Below are 22,664 nucleotides of genomic sequence, written 5' to 3' on the forward strand. Positions count from 1 at the left end.
TGAAGTGTAGATCTACCAAAGAAAAAGTGTTCCAATTTTTATGCACACAAGAAGTGGTTGTTTGATTAGAAGGACGTTCTGTAATCTGTCAAGACTTGGTGATTTTTTTTAAAAGTTATTCAACAGTATAATGAAAGTGATAATTTGCATTTCTTATTCCACTTTACATAAACCATAATTTCAAAAGACAGTGATGTACTTTTTCTTAAAAAAAAAAGTGGCCACCTGACCCACAGGTTGGGAGTAGTTCACCCAAGTATGCCCAGGATGCAAAGACCACACGACAACTAGCCTTTAAGAAATGATCACTTGTTGAGTCTTGGTGTCATATTAAAATAGAACATCCACAATTATACAAAAAGGCTATTAAAATAACCCTCCCTTTTCCAACTACATATCTGTATGAGGCTGGATGTTCTTCATCAACTTCTACCAAAACAATATCTTGCAACAGACTGAATGCAGAAGCAGACGTAACAATCTAGCTACCTTCTATTAATAGACACGTACAAAAACACAAAACAATGTCACTCTTCTCACATAATTCTCTTGTTTTGGAAAATATAGTTATTTTTCATGTTATTTATGTTAACATGCAATAGGATTATTATTGCTATTTTTCAAGGAATAAAAAGTATTTTTAAATTTCTCTTTTAATTTCTGGTACAGTAAATTTTAAAAGGTATAACCCACCTAAACAAGCTCTTTGGGTCCTCAATAATTTCTAAGTATATGCAGAGGTCCTATGACCAAAAAGTTTGAGCACTGATGCTATAATGTCCGACAGTGATCATTGCTATGAGGAAAATAAAGTAGCAGAGGGAGAGAGCGACAGAGGCGTTCTTTAGAGAGTGCAGCAAAAGAAAGCTTCTCCGAGGAGGAGATATTTGAGCAGAAATCTGAACAAAGTGAGAGAGGGAGAGAGAGCCTTGCAAAAATCTGGGGCAGAGCAATCTAGGCATAAGGAATAAGCAGTGCAAAGGCCCCCGACATGAACTTCTAGGCGAGTTTGAAGGCCAGCACAAAAGCCTTGTGGCCCTTGTCACAGCTCCTGTGCTGATGGATGCCACTGCAGCCCCTGCTGGGGCACAACTGGGGTCCCCAGGAGCTTCCCTCCCTGCCTGCCCAAGCCCTCCGTGCCCTAAAACTTCACGGCCCACCCTTTGTCCTGGCTTAGCCAGGGAGGTTCTCTTCTTTGTAGGAAGTGGGGCTGGGGTCTCACATTCAACTCTGCACTGGATGTCAGCTTTCTGTAGCGCTGGGCACTCCCGATTTCTCTAGAATAAACGGGGCTCAGAGGACACTGAAGGTTGACAGTCCCAGTTCTCAACCCAGGCCATGACTCTCTGGCGCCTCCATCAGCTGTCAGAGGGGTAGCAAGCAATTATTAATAAATGGTAAAAAATGTGTTTGCAAATGATTTACTGGCTTTTTATAATTTAAAGCAGAATAGCATAAAGGTCAGAGAATTAAATCCCACCCTGGCTCTATCACCAAGCACACACTAAACCCTCAACAATGGTCATGTTAATAACTGTAAGCATTGTTACCAACAACACATCGTGGAGACGCGGTGGCACTCTAGAGAACATGCACCTAAGGCTGGGCCTGCCCCCGGGAGCATGCTGTGGTGATATCAGATAAAATGCATACTGGAATGACCGACTGATCTACAGTGCTCCTGGTGCTGCTACTAAATACTGATTTATACTGATTTTCTGAGATTTAAATACTGACTACTCAGACCGGACAGACTCACAGATCTTTGTCTTCTTTTGTTTTAAATATGTGGCAATAAGCAAATACAAAGTAGAGACCAAAAAACCCTTTCAAACTCACAATTGTTTTTTCTAATTTATTATAAGCTCCTTGCTATTAAATAAAAGCCTTTCTCACAGGCTTTGACATCATCTTGACTTTCATTTTTTGTGTCTTTCCAGAGCCAACACTCTGGAATTGCACCTGCTGTCACTTGACTTTACGATACCCTTCCACGCCCTCCTAAAAGAACCATACGGAATATCTTCAATGTTAAATTAAAGCGGGTTTATTTTGAAGGTGATGTATATGTTTGCTCTCTTGATTGTGGTGATGGTTTCACAGACATATACACATCAATACTTATCAAATTGTATACTTTAAATATGTGCAGTTTATTGTATGTCAATCACACCTCAATAAAACTGTTTAAAAATAAAAGTGAGTTTAGGTTTTCTATTGAGATGTTTATGCCTACCCTAGAAATAACTGGACACCTACACTGGGCTATGTGCCAGAGGCTTCCCATGTGCCCTCCACATCCACACTCTGCTCTCCACCCTGGCAAGCTGACCTGGGGGGACCAAATCAAAGGGCTCCCGTGCCTCCTGGCTTCTGATTGTGTCAGCCAATGGGGAGCCCTGACAGGAGACTAGAGGGAGAGAAGGGACGAGCAGCCTGTACTGCCAGGCAGTCTCTACTGCAGGCCATCGTGAAGGCAGCCTTCTCTACATGACTCTCTCCTCCTAGGTTCTGGTAATGCCCCTTCTCTTTCCTCCCTTCTGGTCTAGAGGGAGTAACAGCTCCAGTGGGTTATAAACTATCCCTTGTGTCTCCCTCACACACTCTCACTTTCTTAAATAGTCCCTTTGTAAATAAACCCTCCCTAAATTATCCTATTTTGAATGTGCCATCTCTTTCCAGCTGGAATCCTGAATAATAAGGATGTTATAATACACAGGCTGGGAAAGGGAAACATTGCTCTGGAAACATACACACACCCCAAATCATAGGAGGATTCTGTCCATGGTTGACACTGGAAGTTTACTCAACAGTAAATTAATCCTGGGTTCAAAAACTTCAGAATACAGACTAATTGGCAACAGGATAAGGAAAGATAATATTTTATGGAATTCAAAAGAGGCAGTGGAGATAAATGCTATGTGCAAATTTCTTTCAATGGAAAGCTCATCCATCACATGCAGAGAATTAACTCTGATTGCCACCAAGCACTGCCAAGGGATGTTGTGTGATTCGGTTTTCCTAGGCCATGGGCACCAGGCCAAGCGGTCAGCTGAAGCCTGCCTCTATTATCTACAATCATATGGAGCAGGGAATTTGTTCTTTCCAGTTCCTGAGAATTTATTTGACAGAGCATTTTTATGGCATTACTGGGGAAGCGGAAGCCAAGCTCTGGATGACAGCCAAAAACATGTTTTTGGTCTCTTCAGACACTATTTGAAGTAAGGAAGCTGTAATGTGCAGAGAAGCAGTAAACAGGCAAATGCTGAGCTGGTTGTAACCCAGCACTTTAGTTTAGCACAGAGCTATAGAGAGCCACACGACGCTTCAGGGGGCAGGGTGAGTGACAACAGGGCACCAAGAGGAGTCACAAGAAAAAACAAGCGTCCCTTGTAAACACAACAGCATCTAAACAACTCCATTCTAAGACCCATCTTCAATGTTCGGAGGGTATGAGTGAATGGAGAGGGTCCCACAGACAATATATGAAGGTCCAAAGGGGTAACTCCCTCTATACCATGTATAGCTGTCTCTTCTTCATTCAAATCTTCTCTCAAAAAACAGCTTCTAAAATTTTGCTCGACGATCAAGGATGCCCTCCACAAAAGCAAAGGGTCTGCAAAGGATATGGCTTATCTCTGCGTTCTTTCTATGAGAGAACTGATAAGAAATCCTTGTTTACATGTTTTGTGGCATGTAAAAATTTATTTGATCCAGTGAGTTATTCTGTCCTCTGCGGACCTAGAATATACTATCAGTGTAATCTTATGAGCTTAAAAGAAAAAAAAAGCAATCTCCTGGAGGGGAGGGACGAAGGGCACTCTCACATCAGAACCGCTTATAATCCGCCTTTGAGAGGTCCAGGCAGTCTATTGGTTAATTATCTATGTGGATGCTCAGAGCACAATATTTCAGCTACACTTAAAATAAACTTCCCCAGGGTCTAGGGGAACCATCGCTACACGTATGGCAATGAATGCTATTTCTCAATAGTGTGGAGACAATATCCAGTTGAACAGAAGGAAGGTTCTGTCCTGTCCGTCAGACCTGTGCAAGATGAACTCACACCCTCATTGCACCCACGTATTTGAGCAACACCTCCTGCTACAGGACTTGAAAATTCAGAAACACAGGCAGCTCTACCCGCCAGTTTACACACCAGGGAGCCTAGAGGGAAGGTTCATGACCGGAACACAATCACAGAACACGCTGGTGGCCAGCCAGGAGTTCAGAATTTCCAGCCTGTGCCTGGGCCAATACACTACAGGTTTTAACCACGGTCAAGTACCACTCATGTGACCTTAGGGTTTATTCCTAGAGATGCCCCACAGAACAAACGGATAGTGGAGAATCTGCTCCCTCCCCCCTAAGCCTTCTAAAAAGCAGTCAGCTGCCCAAGCTGCTGAAGCCAAGAGCTACAGAACACACATTATGTGTATTGGGGGGCTGGCTTTGCCATCTGGCCTGGTCCTTCAGAACTCAGGCTGCAGAACTGGCTGGCGTCACTGACAGTTTTAAGGGTCTATTTATTTTGGTGTTGATTAGCAAAGAGTGTAAATCTCTGACTAAAACTACAAAGGAATGTTGTTTGTCAAAAGAATAAACAAGGCAAAAACTGTTTCAGTGCCTTCCTCTGTTTAAATTATAAATCCAACAGAAAGCCCAGAATGAAAAGGAAGGAAAATATGGAGGAAAAAGAATTTTTAGTAAAGTGATATGATTACGGAAACCAAGACAAAGAGAGTTACCAGACAGTAACAGCTTTGCTCAAAGTGAGTCTTGAAATAACAAATCTCAAAAATCAATCAACAAAAAAATCCCATAAGTCGATGGGTCATATTCCACTCAGCCCCAAACTTATTTCCTTATTTCCTCACTTCAATTACTTGGGACGTAAAATAGGTAAAAAATAGAATTGTTTCTTTAAAATATCTTTAATACTTGCAGAACAAGGCCTCCAGATGCCCCTTCCCTTCTGGGAAAAAGCTCCTTGGCTCTGGATAGGCTCAGGAAGGACACCCGGCTTTAGTGAAAACAAAAGACCCATCAGAGCCAGTCATCCCCGGCCTCCCGGCTCGGAGCCCCGATGCCTTTCAGTAGGTAGCCATCTTGCTTGTCCCTATGGAGCTGATGCATCCTTTGCTCCTTCTCCTAAATGAGCACAGGAATACAGACTAACAAGTGCTTTGTCTTCAGAGGCACCTCTGGCCTCTGGACTACACGCTCCTCTTCTCTCTCACTCCTTGGATGCCTTTGCCAGGGGGTCCTGCGAACACTCCCAATTGGTGACATAATCCTTCCCCAAGCACTCCGCCCATTTCTTCCACCTCTTCACTCCTCTCTGCCCCTTCTAATCTTAGAGTCCAGGCAGAGGCGACCAGGGACAGGAAGTCACTGAGAGGCAAGCACGTGTGGGGATGATAAGGAATGAGCAAGCAGGACACTGAGGGCAATGAGGAAAAGAAGCGGGGAGGTGATGGCATCCCCAGGCAGAACTCCTTCCTCTTCCTGTGCCACAGCACGCAATGCCCTATTCTGCCTGCACCATGCGTCTCACCTGCTCGCATTCCTAATTCAAACTTGAAGCAAAAGTCAAAAATTACCCACGATGCTCCTGCACAGCCTCTTTCCTATATTTTCTGTCCAAGGTTCTGCTTCAGGGGTGAGTGGAAAGCCGTGAAAGTGTCTTGTCCATTTATCAATGTGATTAAGAAACTATGGCTTGCGTCCCTTAAGAACAAAACCTTGGAGTCATCTTTCATTGCTTCTATTCCTTGCCAAGGTTTATAGAGTTCTGGCGGAGTGGCCCCCTCAGTTCCCAAGGTAAGAATGGTCCCAGGTGAGGACCAAAGTTACTTTACTTTTTTCCCAGAAGGAAGTGTCCCCACTAAGGCCTACCACTTTTTGTTACCCTTTAATCTTTTTAATTTCTTAAAAAGGAAGCAAGGGCAGTAGAAATGACATGTCAGCCCTAAGCAATGAAGATGGTGAGCTCTTCAGGAAATGCTCATGTGTGAAAGTGCTCATATATTCATTCATTTAGTTGTTCAATGTGAGTGTTTCTCTAGGCCAGAGTCCAGCCAGGCAATCTAATGGATGAGTCAGACTTGAGAAAAACCACATTTCAAATGCGTACCAGGAACACAGAGGTATAACGGATATTTTGTATTGCATAAAGTCAATTTATAATATGGAAATTTAGTATTTCAAGTCTTCTATTTGAATTAAAAGCAGCAAATTCTATTAGAAAAGCTGAAGGATTTTTATTTATTTTATCACTTTTATAAACATCTTTATTACATATTTTTTATTGAAATATATTTGACATATAACATTGTGCAAATTTAAGATGTACCACATGCTAATGTGATACATTCAGACATTGTGATATGTTTGCCATTGTAGCAATAATTAGCACCTCTATGACGTTACATAATTATCCTTTCTTTTTAGTGGTTGGAATCATTAAGTTCTAATCTCTTAGCAAGTCTGATGATTATAAGACTATATTGTTGTCTATCTTCACTATACTGGGCATTAGATCTCTAGGTCACAATCACTACTCATTGCAAGTTTGTACCCTTAAACAACATCTGTCCTATCCCCCAACCCCCTGAAGGACTTTTAAATTAATATTTTTAATCTTGAGATTTTAAACAAGGGGAAAGTGAATATAAAATCTGTTTCATTATGTGCATAACATGCCTCCAAAGGATACCAAGAAACTAATCAACAGGGGCTACCTATGGGAAGGAGGGCTGGGGGACAGGGTGAAAAGTATTTTTTTAACATATATCTCTTTTTAAATCCTTTATATTTGAAACTTTTGAATGTATTCCCTAAAGACAATTTTTAAAATAAGCTTACTTTTTTTTTAAAAGAGGGGAAAATACAAAATTTAATTCCAACTGGAACTACATTTATACAAAGTATGCGACATGGCACTTCACTGTGGTTCCTTAAAATATATGTGTTTAGAATACCGTTAGTAGCCTTCAGTGTAACATTACTGTGAAAACAGAAGCAAGTAGAGCTGAAGTTGAGTATTTTATCATGGGAGGCAGTATTAGGAACAGGCAGTCCTTGCCTCCCTCTCTGAGCTCTCAGCATGCTCTCCATGCCCTCCTGCACTCAGCCCGACCACAATGGCCTTCTCCCCATTGGAGCTCATTCCAGCCTCAGGGTTGTCCCCCTCACTGTCTTCAACTCTCCTCCTCAGGACCTTTGCACAGCCTACTCCTCTCCATTCAGGGTCCTGCCCATATCACCCTCTTGGAGACACCCTCCTGAGTCACCATCACTTTACCTACTTTGTTTTCTTACCCACGCTTATCACCATGCCATTTAAATTCACCTTCCTTACTCATTTGTTTCTGTATTTATCTCATCCGCCTCTTGCTCACTCCTTCCCCTCACCTCACCCCCACCAGACTATAAGCACCAGAAGATCCCCAGAGTATAGCACAATGCCTGGCATGAATAGTTGCTCAATAAATATTTGTTGAGTGAAAGAAGGAATGAATGCATTATACTTAATGGTGACAGACTGAAAGCTTCCCCTTTAAGATCAGGAATAAAAAAAGGATGTCCACTCTTGCCACTTCTATTCAACATTGTACTGGAGGTCCTAATCAGGGCAATTAGGCACGAACATGAAATGAAAGGCACCCAGACTGAAAAGGAAGAAGTGAAACTACTTCTACTTGCAGATGACAGGATCTTGTATATAGAAAATCCTAAAGAGCACACACTCATGCACGCGTGCGCGCACACACACACACTATTAGAACTAATAAGTTCAGACTGCCGGGAAGATAGTGCTGTAGGAGGACTCTTAACTCACCTCCTCCCACAGATGCAACAAATCTACAACTACCTGTGGGACAATTACCTCTGAGAGAGAACTGCAAACTGGATAAAAAGAACCCCCCACAACAAAGGACAACACTGACAGAGGTGGAAGAGGCAGAAATACCCCTCTGCTGAGAAAAAAACCACATTCTAGCGCAGCACTTTATGGCTGGGAGCAATCTTAAGGTATGAAGTTGTTTTTGGAGGAACAGGGGATGTGATTGGGAGAGCTATGCCACAATAAGCAGCCTTTGAATTCAGCACAACCGAGATGGGTGCCATAATACCTGGGCTTTGCTGCTATTAAAACCAATGGGGAATACCCCCAGAAAAGCTCTCAAACATAACAGAAAGCAAAGCCTCTTCTTAAAGGGCCCACACACAGATTCACCAGATCTGGAAACCAACACAAAATCACCAGAAAGAAAGGTGCACTGTCCTTTGATAAAAGAGACTCACTTGATAAGCTCTGAGTGCATCTCAGGGAGGCAAGAGGCAGCCAGGCCCACCTCTCCAGGGACTGAGACCCTGGAGGCAGCTTTATGGTGACCTAGTCCAGGTATGCTGACACAGATGCTGGCAGACGCCACTGGATTTCTTCCTCTGGCCTGTTAGCACAGGGGTTTGTCTGGCCCACTAGAGCATCTAATCCAGCTCAGGCAGAGCAGACAGCCTGCCCTAGGGACTGGCCCCACCCACCAGCAAACCTGTGAGGAACTTGTGGGGCCACAGTAGGCAGGATGTGTGGGACCCCTGCAGCAGGGTGAGTGGGTCTGCTTCAGTGGAGTGGGGAGTGCTCAAGGGGCAGGACTGTGTTGACAGGGTGTGTGGGCCTGCGGGCAGTGGGGCGTGTTGGCTACAGCCAACTTGTGCTACTGACCATCTCAAACAGCCACACAGGGGATCTGCCCCACCTTCCAAGTCCTGAAATGATTGTGTGTTGCCATGCCTGGGGCTGGCTCCAGCCAACTGCACTCCTCAGAGAGCTGACAACAGCCTCGCGGGCCTGAGGCCTACAGCATTTGTGAGCCCCTGAGCCTAGCAACCAGCCACACTGGGGCCTGACTCTCTTAACAGCAAAACAGCAGCAGGTGTGTACTACTGACCTTGCAGCCAGCCATGCTGAGGCTCACTCCACCCCATAAAGTAACTAAAGTGACCAATGCAGCCACATGCAGCTGAGCCTTATAACCAGCCAGCCCAGAAGCCAGCCTAGCCTTCCATGCACCTGCAGCAAGAGCAACCCTGCCAGAACAGAAGGGCACACATAGCCCACACAGGGGACATTCCTGGAACATGTGGAACTGGTGATAAGAAGGAAGCACACTGCTGGGCCCCATAAGGCATCTCTTACATAAGGCCACCTCTCCAAGATCAGGAGACGTAGCTGATCTACCTAATACATAAATACAAGCACAGAGAAGTAGGCAAAATGAGGAGACAAAAGAATATGTCCCAAATAAGAGAAAAGGACAAATCCTCAGAAAAAGAACTAAAGGAAACAGAGATAAACAATCTACCTGATAAAGAGTACAAATGAATAATCATAAGGATGCTCACTGATCTTCGGAGAAGAATAGATGAACACAGTGAGCACTTCAATAAAGAACTGGAAAATATAAGAAAGAACCAATCAGAACTGAAGAATACAATAATGGAAATGAAAAATTCACTAGAGGGAATCAACAGCAGAGTAGACAACACAGAAGAACGGATCAGTGAGCTGGATGAAAGAGTAGAAGAGATTACCCAAGCCGAACAGAAAAAAAAATTAAAAAGAGCAAAGACAGGGGCCGGCCCAGTGGCATAGCAGTTAAGTTTGCGTGTTCTGCTTTGGTGGCCTGGGGTTCACCAGTTTGGATCCTGGGTGTGGACCTACTCACCGCTCATCAAGCCATGCTGAGGCAGTCCCACATAGAAGAGCTACAACTCTGCAACTAAGATACACGACTACGTACTGGGGCTGTGGGGAGAAAAAAGAAAAAGTGGGGGGGGAGATTGGCAACAGACGTTAGCGCAGGGCCAATCTTCCTCAAAAATAAACGAACAAACAAAAGAACAAGGACAGTCTAAGGAACCTCTGGGACAACATCAAGCGCACTAACATCCGTGTTATAGGTGTCCCGGAAGGAGAAGAGAGAGACAAAGGGGCAGAGAATCTATTTCAAGAAATAATAGCTGAAAATTTTCCTAACCTAAGGAAAGAAACAGACATCTAGGTAAAGGAAGCACAGAGAGCACCAAACAAAATGAACCCAAAGAGGCCCACACCAAGACACATTATAATTAAAATGTCAAGAATTAAACATAAAGAGAGAATCCTAAAAGCTGGAAGAGAAGTTACACACCAAGGAAACGCCATATGGCTATCAGCTGACTTCTTAGCAGAAACTTTACAGGCTAGAAGGGAGTAGCACAATATATTCAAAGTGCTGAAAGGAAAATCCTATAGCCAAGAGTACTCTACTTGACAGGGTTATCATTCAGAATTTAAGGAGAGATAAAGAGTTTTCCAGACAAGCAAAACTAAAGGAGTTTATCACCAATAAACCAGGCTTACAAGAAATGTTAAAGGGAATTATTTAAGTGGAAAAGAAAAGACAACAAATAGGAATACGAAAACTATCAAAGAGAAAAAAATCACTGGTAAAGGCAAATATACAGTAAAGGTATATATGAAGGTCCTATAAAGCTAATATGAAAGTCCAAAGACAAAACTACTCAAAGTATCTACCTCCATGATAAGAGGTTAAAGGATACACACAAACAAAAAAGTGATTAAATATGATATCAAAACATAAAATGTGGAGGGAGGGGAGTAAAGTGTAGAGCTTTTAGTAAGAGGTCAAATTTTAAGAGACCATCAACTTTATACAGATTACTATTTACATAAGTTATTATATATGAACCTCATGGTAATCACAAACCAGAAGCCTATAATAAATACATAAAAAATTAAGAGAAAGGAACCCAAACATAATACTAAAGAAAGCCATCAAATTGCAAGGGAAGAGAGCAAGAGAAGAAGAAACGAACAGAGAAGAACTACTAAAACACCCAGAAAAAAAAGTAACAAAACGGCAATAAGTACATATTTATCAATAGCTATTTTAAATGTCAATGGACTAAATGCTCCAATCAAAAGACAGAGGGCAGCTGAACAGACAAAAAAAAACAAGACCCATATATATGCTGCATACAAGAGACACACTTCAGACCTAAAGACACTCACAGACTGAAAGTGAAGGGATAGAAAAAGATACTCCAGGCAAATGGCAATGAAAAGAAAGCTGGGGTAGCAATATTTATATCGGAAAAAATAGACTTTAAAACAAAAACCACAACAAGAAACAAAGAGGGGCACTACATAATGATAAAGGGAACAATCCAACAAGAGGATAAAACACTTGTAAATATCTATGCACCCAACATAGCAGCACCTAAAAGTACAAAGCAAATATTAAAAGACATAAAAGGAAAAGTAGAGAGTAACACAGTAATTGTAGGTGACTTTAATACTGCACTTACATCAATGGATAGATCATCCAAACAGAAGATCAATAAGGAAACAATAGCCTTAAATGACACATCAGACCAAATGGACTTAGTAGATATATACAGAACATTCCATCCAAAAACAGCAGAATACACATTCTTTTCTAACACACACAGAACATTCTTCAGGACAGATCACATATTGGGCCACAAAACAAGTCTCAATAAATTTGAGAAGACAGAAATAATACCAACCATCTTTTCTGATCACAACAGTATGAAATTAGAAATCAACTACAGGAAGAAAATTGGAAAAGCCACAAATAGGCAAAGATTAAACAAAATGCTACTGAACAATGATTGGGTCAATGAAGAAATCAAAGGAGAAACCAAAAAATACCTGAAGACAAACGAAAATACAACATGCCAAAATTTATGGGATACAGCAAAAGCCATACTAAGAAGGAATTTTATAGCAATACAGGCCTGCCTCAAGAAACAAGAAAAATTTCAAATAAACAACCTAACAGTACACCTAAAGGAATTAGAAAAAGAAGAACAAATAAAGCCCCAAATCAGCAGAAGGAAGAAAATAATAAAAAATCAGAACAGAAATAAATGAAACAGAGACTAAAAAATCAATTGAAAAAAATCAATGAAACTAAGAACTGGTTCTTTGAAAAGATAAGCAAAATTGACAAACTTTTAGCTAGACTCACCAAGAAAAAAAGAGAGAAGGCTCAAATAAATAAAATCAGAAACAAAAGAGGAGAAATTACAACAGACATCTCAGAAATACAAAGGATTATAAGAGAATACTATAAAAAGCTATATGCCAACAAATTGGATAACCTAGAAGAAATAGATAAATTCTTAGAATCATACAACCTTCCAAAACTGAATCAAGAAGAAATAGAGAGTTTGAATAGACCGATCACCAGTAAGAAGACTGAAACGGTAATCAAAAACCTCCCCAAAAACAAAAGTCCAGGACCAGAGGGCTTCCCTGGTGAATGCTACCAAATATTCAAAGAAAACTTACTACCTATCCTTCTCAAACTCTTCCAAAAAATTAAGAGGAGGGGAAGCTTCCTAACTCATTCTACAAGGCCAACATTGCCCTGATACCAAAACCAGACAAGGACAATACAAAAAAAAGAAAATTACAGGCCAATATCATTGATGAGCATAGATGCAAAAGTCCTCAACAAAATACTAGCAAATCCAATTCAATAATACATTAAAAAGATCATACACCATGATCAGGTGGGATTTATTCCAGGGATGCAGGGATGGTTCAACATCCACAAATCAATCAACATGATACACCACATTAATAAAATGAAGAATAAAAATCACATGATCATCTCAATAGATGCAGAGAAAGCATTGGACAAGATACAGTATCCATTTACCATAAGATATTTAACTCTTATTTAACATAGTATTGGAAGTCCGAGCCAGAGCATTCAGGCAAGAAAAAGAAATAAAAGGGATCCAAATTGGAAAGGAAGAAGTAAAATTGTCACTATCTGCAGATGACATGATTTTATATATAGAAAATCCTAAAGAGTCTACTATTAAATAATAAAATATTATTATTTGTTTAGTATATAAACTATAGATATAATAATAATATTATTATAGTTATTTGCAAACTATATATCTCATAAGAGGTTAATATACAAAATATATAAAGAACTCATGTAACTCAATAACAAAAAAACAAGCAATCCAATTAAAAAATGGGCAAAGGACCTGAATAGATATTTTTCCAAAGAAGATATATAGATGGCCAACAGGCACAGGAAAATATGTTCAACATTATTAATTTATTAGGGAAATGCAAATCAAAACTACAATGAGATATCACCTCACACCATCACAATAGCTATAATTAACAAGACAAGAAATAACAGGTGTTGGAGAGGATGTGGAGAAAAGGGAACTCACATACACTGCTGGTGGGAATGTAAACTGGTGTAGCCCCTGTGGAAAACAGTATGGAGAGTCCTCAAAAAACTAAGTATAGAACTATCATATGATCTAGCTATTCCACTCCTGGGTATTTATCCAAAGAACACAAAAACAGGAATGCATAAAGGTGTTTGCACCCCTATGTCCACTGCAGCATTATTCACAATAGCCAAGGCTTGGAAACAACCTAAGTGCCCATGAATAGATGAATGGATAAAGATGTGGTATATACACAATGGAACACTATTCAGCTATAAAAAAAAGATGAAATCTTGTCATTTGCGACAATATGGATGGACCTTGAGGGTATTATGCTTAGCGAAATAAGTCAGACAGAGAAAGTAAAATACTGTATGATTTCATTCTTAAGTAGAAGATAAAAACAACAACAAGGACGAGCCCTGGTGGCCTAGTGGTTAAGTTCAACTCACTCCATTTTAGCAGCCCAGGTTTGGTTCCCAGGCGTGGACCTACACCACTTGTCTATCAGTGGCCATGCTGTGACGGCAGCTCACACACAAAATAGAGGAAGACTGGCAACAGATGTTAGCTCAGGGCGAATCTTCCTCAGCAACAACAACAACAACAACAAACACACATAGACACAGAGATCAGATTTGTGGTTACCAGAGGGGAAGTAGGGAGGGAGAAGGGTGAAATGGTTGTCAGGGCACAGGTGTATCGTGACGGATAGTAATTAGTCTTTGGGTGGTGAACATAATGTAGTCAACACAGAAATCAAAATATAATGATGTACATCTGAAATTTATAAAATGTTATAAACCAATGTTACCTCAAAAAAAAATTTAAAAAAGAACTAATAAGTTCAGCAAGGTTGCAGGATACAGATCAATATACAAACATCAGCTGCATTTCTATACACTAGCGATGAACAATCGAAAATGAAACTAAGAAAGTAATTCCATTTACAACAGTATAAAAAAGAATAAAAACTTAAAAATAAATGTAACCAAAGAAGTGCAAGACTTGTACACTTAAAACTATAAAATAGTGGGGCCGGCCCCGTGGCTTAGTGGTTAAGTGCGCGCGCTCCGCTGCCGGCGGCCCAGGTTCGGATCCCGGGCGTGCACCGATGCACCGCTTCTCCGACCATGCTGAGGCCACGTCCCACATACAGCAGCTAGAAGGATATGCAACTATGACATACAACTATCTACTGAGGCTTTGGGGGAAAAATAAATAAATAAATAAATAAATAAAATTATTAAAAAAAAAAAAAACTATAAAATATTGCTGAAAGAAATTAAAGAAGACCTAAATAAATAGAAAGACAGCTCATATTCACAGATTGGAAGACATATTGTTAAGATGGTAATACTCCCCAAACAGATGAATAGACCAATGCAATTCCTATTGAAATTCCAACTGCTATTTTTACAGAAATGGACAAGTTGATCCTAAAACTGGAATATGGAAAATATGGAAATGCAAGGGGCCCAGAATAGCCAAAACAATCAAAAAAAGAACAGAATTGGAGGTCTCACACTTTCTGATTCTGAAACCTACTACAAAACTACAGTAATCAAGACAGTGTGGTACTGGCATAAGGATTGACATAGAGATCAGTGGAAAAGAATTGTGAGCCCAGAAATAAACCCACATATCTATGGTCAACTGATTTTCGACAAGGGTGCAAAGACCATTCAATGGGGAAAGAACAGTCTTTTCAAGAAATGGTGCTGGAACAACTGGACATCCACAGGTATCCACATACCTCAAAAAATATACAAAAATTAACTAAAAATGGATCAAAGACCTAAATGTAAGAGCTGAAACTATAAAACTCTTAGAAGAAAACATGGAGGTAAATCTTCGTAACCTTGGATTAGACAGTGGTTTTTTAGAAATGACACCAACAGCACAAACAACTACAGAAAAGTAAATAAATTGAATTACAACAAAATTTAAAACTTTTGTGCATAAAAGGACACTATCAAGAAAGTAAAAAGATGATGCACGGAAAAGGATAAAATATCTGCAAATCATATATCTGAAAAGGGTTTAGCATCCAGAATATATAAAGAACCCTTACAACTCAACAATAAAGAGGCAAATAACCCAATTAAAAGTGGTAAAGGATCTGAGTAGAGATTTCTCCAAAGAAATATACTAATGACCAATAAGACATGAAAAGACGGTCAACATCTTTAGTCATTAGGGAAACGCAAATCAAAAGCACAGTGAGATAACACCTCATACCCACTAGGATGAGTAGAAGGCTATAAGCAAAAAGGCAGATAATAACAAGTGTTGGCAAGGATGCGGACAAATTGGAACCCACATAGATTGTTGGTGGGAACATAAAATGGTGAAGCTACCATGGAAACAGTTTGGCAGCTCCTCAAAAAGTTAAACATAGAACTGCCATAAGATCCAGCTCCCAGGTATACACCCAAGAGAAGTGAAAAAAATATGTTCCTACAAAAATTTGTACATAGATGTTCACAGTGGCATTATGCATACTAGTCAAAAAGTGGAACAATCCAAAGTCCATCAACTGATGAATGGATAAATAAAACGCTGGTATATCCACATGCTGGAATATTACTTGGCCATAAAAAGGAATGATACATGCCACAACATGGATGAAAAGACATCTACTGCGTGAGTCCATTTCTATTAAATGTTGCAAATAGGCAAATCCATAGAGATAGAGAGTAAATTAGTGGTTGCCAGAGGCTGGGGAAGAGGAGGAGGATGGGTAATGGTTATGGGGTTTCTTTCGGGGGTGTTGGAAATGTTCTGGAATTAGACAGTGGTGATAGTTGCCCAATATGTGGATATACGAAAAACCAATGTATTACACACTTAAAATGGTGAATTTTATGATATGTGAAATATAACTATAGAAAAAGAGTATAGGAAAATAAGCAATATCATATATTGCTGGTGGGAATGTAGACTGATATAACCTATTGAAGCGCAATTTTGCAATATTTATCAAAATTACAAATGCATCTACCCTTAAACCCAGAAAATTCCCTTTCTAAGAATTTATCCTACGGATATATTCAAACATGTGCAAAACAACATATGTATAAGGTATTGACTTCAGCATTCTTTGATATATCAAAAGGCTAGAAACAACCCACACACCCATCATTATGTGTCTGGTTAAATAAATTATGATATATCCATTTAACAAAATATTATACAGCCATAAAAATTGAGGATGCTCTTTATGTAACAATATGGAATTATTTCACATGTTAAGGAAGAAAAGCATGTGTAAAGCAGTGTGAAGAGTATGCTTATATTCATATAAAAAGAGAGGAGGGGAACATCCACTTATGTCTTTGCTGGCATATGCATAAAATACTTTTTGGAGGATATATACAGTTCATCTAACTGTATGTATATAAAAGCAGCAAAGAATCTGAGTAGAGCTAGTAAGTAACTGAGTGAGTAACTGGATGCCTAAGGAACAGAATGTGTGTGTGTGTGTGTGTGTGTGAGTGTGTGTGTGTGTGTGTCTGTGTATGTCTGTGTAGGTAGAGATGTTCAGCATAAGCCCTTTTGTAACTTTTTAATTTTTAAACCATGTGAATGTATTTTCTACTCAAAAAATAAATAAAACATAGATTTTTAAAAAGATGAATGAATGGGGGCCGGCCTGGTGGCGCAAGCGGTTAAGTGCATGCGCTCCGCTGCAGCGGCCCAGGGTTCGCTGGTTCGGATCCCGGGCGCGCACCGACGCACTGCTTGGCAAGGCATGCTGTGGCGGCGTCCCATATACAGTGGAGGAAGATGGGCACAGATGTTAGCCCAGGGCCATCTTCCTCAGCAAAAAAAAAAAAAAAAAAAGAGGAGGATTGGCGGATGTTAGCACAGGGCTGATCTCCTCACAAAAAAAAAAAAAAAAAAGATGAATGAATGAGTCATAGGGCTGTGGGAAGAACACTAGCCTAAGAGTACAGAAATCAGAATTCTAGTTCCTGGAGTTACCAGTAACTACTTACCTCATCCATCAGTCTCCCTCTTCCTCCCACCCAAACTCTAGGCATTTTTCACCAAAGCACACAAGTTTAAAAAGGTTAATATGCGAGGATTCTGAATAATTAAATGTCTCAATATAAGAAGCTGAATTCACGTTCCTGTTCAAACAACTGCCTAGCAGCTGAACCAGCGGCTCCGGCAACCCGTAAGGCATTAAGTGCTGGGCAAGAATAATCTCCCTTTCTACCAGTAGAGGGAGATAGTGGGTATGATAACGTGCTTCTGCCAAGTCAGAAACTTGCTCTAACGGACAGGAGAGCCTTAGAGTCAAAGAAACTTAGAGCTAGAAAGAGCCTTCGAGTTCAGGCAACTCCCGAATTTTCCAGATGTGGAAAATGATGTCCTGCGAGGTCCGAGTTGGAAGACTGACAAGGTGAAGACTGAAACCCACGTCTCATAATTCCTAACTGGTTGTCTTCAGTAAATACTTTTATAAACAAAAAACAAAAACTCAGAATTTCTTGGGAACACAAAGTTCAATCAGTCTAGGTTTGTTTTATCACTTTGCACTTTTCTTTCCTAATCTACAGTTAGATGATTATGGGAGGGGGTCTCTATTAAAGTGTGATTGCTAAGTTTGCAGATCTGCCTATAAGGAGTTCTTTCAAGAACCTAATTTTGAAATAGCCAACAAATTTCCTCATTTTATTGTCTAAAATTATGCACAATACATGACTTGCTCAGAAACAAAACCTCTCTATTTTCACTTGACATTTAACATAGGCATTTCCTGATTTGAAATGTGAGAGGTTAATTTTTTTTAATTGAGATGGTTAGGAAGGACCTAAATGTCCAAAAATAAGAGACAGATTATTGGGTAAATCTGAAGCAGCTCTTGCGATTATATTTTTAATAATTCCGAGTAGGCAATGCAGTGAGATGGTTCTGGAGCACACTGACCAGTTCAAATCCTGGCCCACTACTTAATAGCCCTGTGACCTCGGGCAAGTTTCTCAACCCCTTCCAGCCTCAGTTTCCTTGTTATCGAATACGAACAACAGTAGTACCTACCTCACCAGGCTGCCGTGTGAGTTAAGTGAGTGAATATATGTCAAATGCTCAGAATGGTACCAGTGTGTAGTATCCGAGGGCAATGGGGCTCCTTAGCTCTCCCGGAAATACTGACTCCTTTAAAAGAGGATGCTCACTCGCTAAACCAATGTGATTTCTAATTGGGTCTCTTGAACTGGAACAGAATAAAACAGCGGAGAAAAGTTAATCAGGATGTTTGGGGAGGCTAGCTAGCTACGCCAAGTGGCCTCTAAACTGTCTGGAAGTACCCAACTTCTGCCCTGCCTTCACGTCTTAACCACGGGCTACTCTGAATACTTAGGTTTTTTCCAAAATGGAGTGTTGGTGACCGGTGGGGGAGGACGTTAGGAGACAAAAGCAGACAGTTACACGAACACGTTTTTAAAGTGTGGTGTCTGCTTTCCTGCTCAAGTCTGTTGGAAGGGAGGAAGTGAGAGAAATGAATGGCCCTCCCATTCTTCTGCAACTTGAGTTCTCTTACTTCAGAGCAAATGCAGAACCACGCAGGGCAGAACTTGCCTTCCCTCATTCCCCTTCTTCTTCACTCGAATGCCCCTTTAGGCCTACACACTGTCCAGGGTGAGATCTGCATCAGAGTGGGGTTCCTGATTACCCTTGGCAGCCAAAGTCAGAACTGTGGCAGGTACTTAGGCTGATGGTGAGGCACCCATCCTTCATCCCCACTGCAGACCATCCCTACAGCTGCTTCTCAGTCCTCTAGCAAAACTCCATCTTTTCTGTTTCTAAAAGTCTCAGACCACAGTGGAAATCTTTACTGCAATGAACCCTCCCATCTCGGGTTGATCTGAAAGGCTCCATGAACACAGATTTGGGAGGGCAAGGGTCAAGCATATCCTCTGTGACTTGAACAGTATGGGCTCAAAGCATGCTTGTTGAATAAACAGTACATATATACGGAGGTCCACGTGTGTTCTCATACAGCACGCGTTTATTGCATTTAATACGGTCATAAGCACATTGGGATCTTATAAAAATGTCAATCTTATTCAGATTAAGAAGAAAAAAAAAAGAGTCCCATTTTAGAGGCCTGACATGACTAGTAGGACGCAGGAAAGGTACAAAATCCGGCTTTACCACTTTCTAGCTGTGTGATTCTTAACAAGTCATCAACCTCTACAGGTTTATTTCCTCATCTGTAAAAGGGGATTAAAAAGAACAGCTACCTCCTAGGCTGTTTCAAGAATTAACTTTAAAAACAGTAAAGCACTATACAAATATCCTTGATTTCTTAGTTATCTAACACATGCACGCTCTCTACAAATATACTTTTCTCTGTTAACTGCAGATTAGTTTTTAAAGAGATAATGAAGATGCTCAGAGGTATTGGATACGGTTAAATCTGAAAGGAATGTCAGCAGCCCAGGAAAAATCAACCTGGATGGGTTTCATTCCAGGGCCGCTGAGAACTTGGAAAAATTACTTTCATCTCCGGCCGGGCAGTGCTAACCTAGGAGCGCTGGGTTCCCGGGGAACCAAGTCGCCCCCCGCTGCGGGCACTCTTTCATCCTCACTCTCCGCTCTGCCCTCCTGCCTCCCCAGCTCTCACGGCTCCACTCCGGCGCCCGGCCCGCTCCCTCTCCATCCTCCCACCCCAGGACCGCTCGGCAGAGTCCATTCGGACCCTTCGGCCCACCCGCTCGCAGGGCCCAGCAGCTGGCACTCCCCCAGAAACCCTTCACCCCGACCTTCAGAAACGAAAGACAGACGGCCCCCGGAGCGGCGGGGCGCCGGGCATGCGCAGAGGCCGCGGCGGGCCTGGGAGGAGCGAAGGCGGCGCTGCCGGGGCGAGCAGGGGCCTCGCTCGGCCCCAGGTCGGGGAGGGGACCGCGGCTCGCCAGCGCCCGCCCCGGCCTCCGGGCCCACTTCCCAGAGGCTGGCGGCCGGGCCGGGCCGGGCCGGTGCGGCCGGAGGGGGAGGGCCGGCGGGGCGAGGGCGGAGCCGGGCCGGGCGCCGCCGGGGGCGCTGCGTACCTGGTAGCGGCCGGTGAGCAGCTGGCTGCGCGACGGCGTGCAGAGCGGCTGCGCGTAGTAGTTGTCCAGGAGCACGCCGCCGGCCGCCAGCGCGTCCAGCCGCGGCGTGCGGATGCGCGAGCCGTGGAAGCCCACGTCGTTCCAGCCCAGGTCGTCCGCCAGCACGAAGACGAGGTGCGGCGGCCGGCCGGCCCCGGCGCCCCAGCCCGGCGGCGGCCACACCAGCAGCAGCAGCAGCAGCAGCAGCGGGAGGCCGGCGGGCAGGAGCGGCCGCCGCGGGCCGGGGCCTCGGGGCAGGCTCGCCGCGCAGCGCGGGCCCATCCTTCGCCGCCCGCGGCCCCCGCGCCTGTGGCGCCACCAGCCCCGGGCCCCGCTTCTAGAATCAGGAACTGGGCGGCCGTGCCTGCCCCGCCCCGGCACGGGACTGCACCCCCGCGGGCGGCGGGCCGCGGAGGCCCGGCGCCCCAGCCCCCGCCGCCTCTGACCCGGCCTGCCGGGGGCGGGGGCGGAGCCAGCCGAGAGCTCGTGGGGCTCCTGCTGCCCAGCTCCGCGGCCGCTCCGTGGATGCTTGAGAGGAGCCGAGCTCGCTTATCTTGCCAGCGCTGAACTTTGCCTCGTGGCATCCTAAAAGAGGAGCAGATTTGTTCTTTTAATAACTTCACAGTTTACAAGCCCTTTTCACAGCCCTCATCTCTTTCCATCTCCCAACAACCGTGGCAGCTAGGAGTTATAATAAATGCCCCTTTTTTCTCCCCCCAGAATAAACAAGATTGTAGTTGGTTGAGCCTAACCCAAACCCAGTTCTGACTCCAGATCCTGAGTTAGGATGTTGTAAAGGTTGTAGGGGAATCGTTTCTAGCAGATTTATGTCTGGCGAAAGAACCCAGCCTCGTGCAGGTGGGAGGACGATGAAGAGGCAGAGAGGTCCCGATGGCGTTTCAGATTCATCTATGAATGGTGTCGCCCAAGAAGCCACTTCGTCCCCACTAGCAAAAAGAGGGCCAAATACACTCCGACTGCACAGTGCCCTTTTGAAGGTGCAGTTTTATTTAGGCTCCCCTGGGGGTTGTTTGGGGTGGCCATTGAGTAGCTCATTAGCTTGTCCAGGAATGAGCCCCTTCAGAGCTGGCTCTCTGACAATCAAGTAGTGAACCAAAGAAGTATAGTATATACTTTACCTGAAATAGTCTGTGGATGGAAAGAAAAATTCCCTTAACCACATGCTCACTGAATTGGGAAGTTAGCCTCATGACCAGTATATTCCCATTGCTGTCCAAGACTTTCTGCCTATTCTATGTCTGAAGATAGAAGGGTAAAAAATTATGCCCTGCATCCTTTCAGGTTATCTGAGTCTGATTCCATGGGGATTATTTTACAACTTTGTAAGTTGTAAAGTTCTAGCAACTGATAGCAATGGAAACTAACTCTTCTTTATACATCTGCAAATGAATCTTACCCAGGGGTGTGACACCCTTTCCCCCACCATCATGGAAAAAACAGTTTTGTTTCCACTTGCACATTTATTTTAATACACCTGCAAATGAAGCCAGGACCCTGCTGCCTGGTCTAACAGGCAAATCTAGCAAGCAAGCTCCGTAGGCTTCAAGTCGGTGCAAAAGTCCATGCTGTCCTGTGAAGCAGCCATGCAGGCCTCATGAGCCTGTGTCTAAATGGTCTTGCAACCCCTCCCCTCTTGACTGAAGACACCAGCAGGATGAATCAGCAACAGGAAGAGATAATGGGCACCTCACTCTCACATTTCCCAACTACATTTCTTAGAGATTGAGGGAACAAGTAATGACCCTGGTCTTTGCCTCTCTTGACACATAGATAACATCAACGTTACAAGCCTTGTTTGATGTATAACCAAAAATTCTTGTTATCCTTGAAGTATATGACTATTAGATGTGTAAGCCCTTTCCTGCATGAACACTGCTTTGTTAAAAGGTATAAAAGCTGCACTCAGATCTGTAGACCTTGGAGCAGTTCTTCAGAATACTCTGTTGGACTGTTTCCCTGGGCTTGAGTTCCTCACCTCGATTATCGAATAAACACCATTAACTAACCTTTACCTAGACTATTTCAGTCCACAAATTGGAGACCGTGAAGGAACCCAGAGAGACTGCCTGAGACCTCCCTGAGCACTGAGAGAACTCAGTGCCGTGGTGGCAGCAGAGACTTTTGAGCCCCTCTGGCTCCCCGAAGCTCCAGCTATGGCAGGTAAGTCTTTCCTGGGTCTCGGATCTCCTGATCAATGGTTGAAGGTCCTTGAGTTTATTTGATAATTGTGTTTGTCTCCGT

General features: G+C 42.8%; 1 protein-coding gene across 2 annotated transcripts in view; it reads right to left on the reverse strand.

Annotated features, from left to right (window-relative positions):
* Window positions 1–20,779, reverse strand: part of ARSB (arylsulfatase B) — a 165,123-nt gene extending 144,344 nt beyond the window's left edge. The window contains exon 1 of one of the 2 annotated variants that reach the window (XM_058568027.1): window positions 20,364–20,779. In XM_058568027.1, coding sequence (XP_058424010.1) covers window positions 20,364–20,684 — 321 coding nt within the window. In that variant the 5' untranslated portion in view covers window positions 20,685–20,779. The remainder of the gene's footprint in view (window positions 1–20,363) is intronic. The other variant, XM_058567979.1, reaches the window with a different exon arrangement.
* Between the last annotated feature and the right edge of the window lie 1,885 nt (window positions 20,780–22,664).

This window comes from Diceros bicornis, chromosome 1, assembly GCF_020826845.1.
Source record: "Diceros bicornis minor isolate mBicDic1 chromosome 1, mDicBic1.mat.cur, whole genome shotgun sequence".
Classification (NCBI taxonomy): domain Eukaryota; kingdom Metazoa; phylum Chordata; class Mammalia; order Perissodactyla; family Rhinocerotidae; genus Diceros; species Diceros bicornis.